Source organism: Strix uralensis, chromosome 16 (genome assembly GCF_047716275.1).
Source record: "Strix uralensis isolate ZFMK-TIS-50842 chromosome 16, bStrUra1, whole genome shotgun sequence".
In the NCBI taxonomy this organism is placed as follows: domain Eukaryota; kingdom Metazoa; phylum Chordata; class Aves; order Strigiformes; family Strigidae; genus Strix; species Strix uralensis.
Window position 1 is genome coordinate 19,655,234 of NC_133987.1, and position 4,780 is coordinate 19,660,013.

A 4,780-nucleotide genomic window follows, 5' to 3' on the forward strand; every position below is an offset into this window, starting at 1 on the left:
TGCAGGAAGGCTTAAACTCAGAGCCCAGCGCAAAGCACAGGGGGTGGGTCAGAGTCCTTCTGCGAGTGCCACTGCAGCCACCAGAACACTGGGGACACCAGAGGATACAGCAGCAGCTGTCTGACCCCATCCCTACCGCTTCTCTGGCACCACTGATTCATTCCCACCTGAGCCCAGGATGCAGTGGCAGAGCCACAGCCCCAGGATAGTGACATCTATTTGTAGTGAATGTATCAACTCCTACAGGCTGCAGAGTCTACCCGAAGAGGAGAGGCCTATCCCCACTTGAAAGCCCTGAGCAAACCCCCACCATGAGCACAGCACACAGGAGAGCCTAGCTCCCACCCCAAACCCAATGCCTGCCGGCAGTCAGGTCCCCCTGTCCAGCAGCATCGCACAGCTGCACCGTGGCTCCCAAGAGAGGCTCCAAGTTCAGTGTATGCTCCCGTGAGATATTTAGGGGGGGCTGGGTGGTGTGATTGCACTGGCATTGCTACTTTGGTACAGATAACCAACCGTATGCTGGACCCGAGTATCATTAGATCCCTAGAAGAATTTTCCTCTTAGCAGGACAACCGTGTCTGGGGAGCATCCCCTGGAGCAGTTGGTAGCATTGCTGTGAAATGCAGACATGTCTTGCAAGGAATCTGGCTTATACATATAAACCTTCTCAGCACAAGCGTGCAAAGCTATTTGGGCACAGAACACTATCTGACCTCTCTGACTGTACCAGGCAGCTTCCCATGCACAGCTGCCAGCGCTCAGTGGTGTGTACGACTGCTGTAGTTTATCAGGGTGGCAGAAAGATTTACCTCTGCTTCATGCGCTGGCAGGATATTAATTCCCTGAGGTTCAGCAGTGACCATCTCCATTAGGGTATTTCTTTGACACTTTGCCCACTTATCTGTGATTACAGACTTGTGCTCATCTTCCCTTTGCTTGTTTGGTCCTTCACACATCAAGCGTGCCCATGCCCTGAAGCTACAAGCCACCTATGGTGGGACCAGGCTTTCCTGTGCATGTCCAGCTGTAGCATGGCACACGCCAGCTCTGGCTGTGGTGCTGAGGGCTGTTGTACAGTTTGAAGGATAATTAACAGGAAGATCACGCAGCTAGAAATCAGATGTGCAGTATGAGGCATTTAGTGATGAAAAAAAGAAGTCTGGCTGGGCTTTCTCACACACACGTGCTTTTTTCTAGGACCCTTATCAATTTCATAAGCTCCCTCTCCCTGTATCCATAGGGATCATTACTACTGGTGCTTTTATAAGCAATATCAGTTGTGGAGTGCATCCCTAATTCTTTGCAAGAGGCTGGCAAAGTGAAGTCCTGGCAGCGGTGAAGCAAATGGCAAAATCTCCACTGATTCCCCCAAAATCAGGGTCTCACTCGCCCACTGAACTATACTGCACATCTCCCAGCCTGTCCCTCGTACTACTTAGGAAACATTTTATATTAAATATCGGGCCACGTGGCAGCCACATATACTGGAAGTGTACGACATGACACAGAAAGGCCCAGTCTTGTGTCCGCATCTGTGATGCAAGGCAGAAAATGCAGATTTTTTTCAAGCTCCTTAGTATGCTTGAAGTCCATACACTCCTCAGCTTAAAGATGTGTCCTAACACTCTGTCACTGGAATTTTCCAGCATTATCTCTCTGTTCATGTATCAATATATGTCCAGACAATTTCTTCTGGCCACACGGCCATTATGTTAAGAAACAAGAAGCTGATAACACCAGCAAGCGAGGAGGCCAGTGCACTGACCCTTGCTGAAATAGGCATTGTTTCACGGGGAGATAAGAGTCTCCCACCTCCATGGGTGGGCCTCTGGAGTGACCAATGAGCGTGGACAGGCGCCAAGGTCTGCTCTCCCCTTCCTCTTTATAACCAGGGCTGTCAGGGCGATGAGTCCAAACCTGCCCTGAGCACTCATTGCGAGGAGCCTGAGCCTGCACCCTCCTGCACGATGACACTGACTCAAGCCGAGAAGGCCGCCGTGGTCACCATCTGGACAAAGGTGGCTACCCAAGCCGATGCCATTGGGGCAGAATCACTGGAGAGGTAAGTCCCCCCGAACTCCTCCAAAGAGGGTGCCTCCTCTGGCTTTGCTATTAGGATGCATCTCATGCAAAACTTGCATGAGTGAGAGCACACAGTTGCTGAGAGTGGATGGATGACCTCTATGTTGTTTGGTATGTAATTTTCTGGGATTATATCTGTGCTACTAAATGCTTCAAAATCTCATAGCAAAACATAATTTTCTAAATCTAATTCTAGAAGTTTATTTTTCATTATAGCAATCCAGAAGAATTCACAGCCAGGAGCCCTGGTGAGGAATTCAAAGTCATTCATACTCAGTGTCCTGAAACAGGCTTATCACTGTTAGGAAATGAACTTGAAGTGGTTTACTGCACAAGTGATGCACTTTCTCTTGCAGTTTCTAGGCACTGAGAGAATAGATATCCACTAATTTCACTGGATACTCATGTTTCATTGTTCCAGTTGATAAGTAACGAACTGTTAGGAAACAAGACAACTGGACCCCCTGCATGAAGTAAGCACAGTAATCCAAAATTCATACAAATGAAGCAAGCTGGCACAAAAGGGATAATAGTCTGGAAACTGTTCAGAAATTATGATGTTATTCAAAGTTATTTAAATGTTATTTACAGCTCAATATAAAGTATTGCGCTACTCCTTCCAAAACTCTGAGTACCACTCATGTCGATTCTGGTTCGTTCAGCTCATATTAGTTTGAAGGTCCTGCAAAATGGCTTGCAATGTAATATAGGAAATGTACTGACAATTTGGGGCTATTATTTTTTTTTAATACATTAAGTTTAAAATTATTTTTAACATTTCATTCTTCTCTAGTATGCACAGATTAGCCCACTCTTTAATCTGCACATACTGCAGAAGAGGTTTAAGAGCAGAAAGACCCTCCTGATGCTTGCTTCAAGCTCCCAGATCTTTGTTACAACTGCTGAAGGAGTGCACTTCTGTAGCTGGCAGGTTTACATCGCACTTGCGCTGGGGTTTTACCATCTCATGCATGCCATTTCCACTGCTGAATCTCATTCTCATGTTCTCCTCCAGGCTTTTCTCCAGCTACCCCCAAACAAAAACCTACTTCCCTCACTTTGATCTCAGCCAAGGCTCAGCTCAGCTTCGTGCTCATGGCTCCAAGGTCATGAATGCCATTGGGGAAGCTGTGAAGAACATTGATGACATCAGAGGCGCTTTGGCCAAACTCAGTGAGCTGCATGCTTACATCCTCAGGGTGGACCCAGTGAACTTCAGGGTGAGTGAGCACAGAGACTTTCAGGGATGAAAACTGCCATCACAGAATTAGAGACCACAGATAATTTTGGCTAATGGCAGGTTGGTCCCTGGCTGCACTGCACAGCCTCGTCAACTCATGTCGCTGCTTGTTCCCCACCTGATTTTTAACCTGAGATTGGATCTTTTAATGAAAGATCTGGTCTGGCTCAAGCAAAGTACTACTCAGGGGGCTCCTATGGGTTGTGTTAGATGGACTCGCGTCTCTGCTGCCTTTGTTGTAATTTATGAATCTCCCTCACACATCAGGTTATATCTCCTGTCTTGAACAAAGTCTTGGTAAATTCTAAACATTTCCACCTTGTTGCATTTCCCTTTGGTGAGGAAGGAAGGGACATTTGGAAGAGGGAGTGGGATCAAGGAGTGCCTTTTGCCCTATGCCAAAGGCAACTCTGCTTCTTCACATGTAGCACAAGGCAGCAGCGTTACCTGCTTGGGACACGTAGTTGTCATCCCAAAGCACACTGGGACCAAGGTCCACTGCAGACCCCTAGACTGACATCTGTTACTGATTATGATGGATTTCATCCTGTGTTCCCTTACAGCTGCTTTCACACTGTATCCTGTGCTCCGTGGCTGCCCGCTATCCCAGTGACTTCACCCCAGAAGCTCATGCTGCGTGGGACAAGTTCCTGTCCAGTGTTTCCTCTGTTCTGACTGAGAAGTACAGATAAATGGCCCCCACAGAGGGTGAGGAATGCACATCCATGGCACATCCCAGCTGCCAGGCTCTGGGGTATTCATCCTTTCCCATGCAGTCCTCTCAAATCCCCTATTCAGGGGCTCGGTCATTTGCAAAACCCAATAAATAATTCAAATGTGAGCTATGGTCTCTGTGTTTTCATTCCCATGTGTTCCACCTACACCTTAGTGTTCAGGCAGGAGTGTTCTGAGATGTCTACACAATATGGAGGAGGAAATACTAAGCTGTGTAAATTTGTGTACTGATTCTGGTACTAATGAATTCATGTACTAATTCATGTGCGAAGCTGGGTAAATGCAGTGGGAAGAACAAAACACTGAGCAGAAGCCCAGAACAGGCTAAAGCCCTACGACTGCTACTGCTCACCAAAGGTCAATCCACTGAAGCCTGTTTCCAGGCTGATCAGGAAACAGTCTTTTACCCTGCTGGGATATTGAATGGACCCAGGCTTTTGGTTTGGCCTATCCAAAACCTGTCACAGCCTGTTGTGAACAAAACCTGCATTGCCATATGTTGTGATGTGCCCGGAGCAATGCTGGGCATTGTCTTCTCATGCTCCTCTCCATGGTGTATGGACAGAGTATCTGATGTGCTTCATGAACACCTTGGACTATCACACCTGCTAGACAGGTGTGGTAAAGGAACCATCCACTCGGTTTGACATCTCTTATTTTTATACGGGGAACTTCACATACATTTGAAATTTGGGAATACTAGTGGCTACTAGAGATCAG

The 4,780-nt window shown here is 47.2% G+C and overlaps 1 protein-coding gene across 1 annotated transcript; it reads left to right on the plus strand.

Moving 5' to 3' along the window:
• The first annotated feature begins 1,970 nt into the window (after window positions 1-1,970).
• On the plus strand, window positions 1,971-4,068 carry LOC141950799 (hemoglobin subunit pi). Its single transcript, XM_074886110.1, has 3 exons — window positions 1,971-2,065; window positions 3,101-3,305; window positions 3,889-4,068. The coding sequence occupies exons 1-3, from the start codon at window positions 1,971-1,973 to the stop codon at window positions 4,015-4,017; spliced, it is 429 nt and encodes a 142-aa protein (XP_074742211.1). The 3' UTR covers window positions 4,018-4,068.
• Window positions 4,069-4,780: the final 712 nt, after the last annotated feature.

Excerpts from the sequence above, each read along its gene's own strand:
- LOC141950799 (XM_074886110.1), top strand. The coding sequence starts at position 1,971 with ATGACACTGACTCAAGCCGAGAAGGCCGCCGTGGTCACCATCTGGACA. Across the intron at positions 2,066-3,100 it reads GGGGCAGAATCACTGGAGAG|GCTTTTCTCCAGCTACCCCC; the intron begins GTAAGTCCCCCC and ends GTTCTCCTCCAG. Across the intron at positions 3,306-3,888 it reads TGGACCCAGTGAACTTCAGG|CTGCTTTCACACTGTATCCT; the intron begins GTGAGTGAGCAC and ends GTTCCCTTACAG.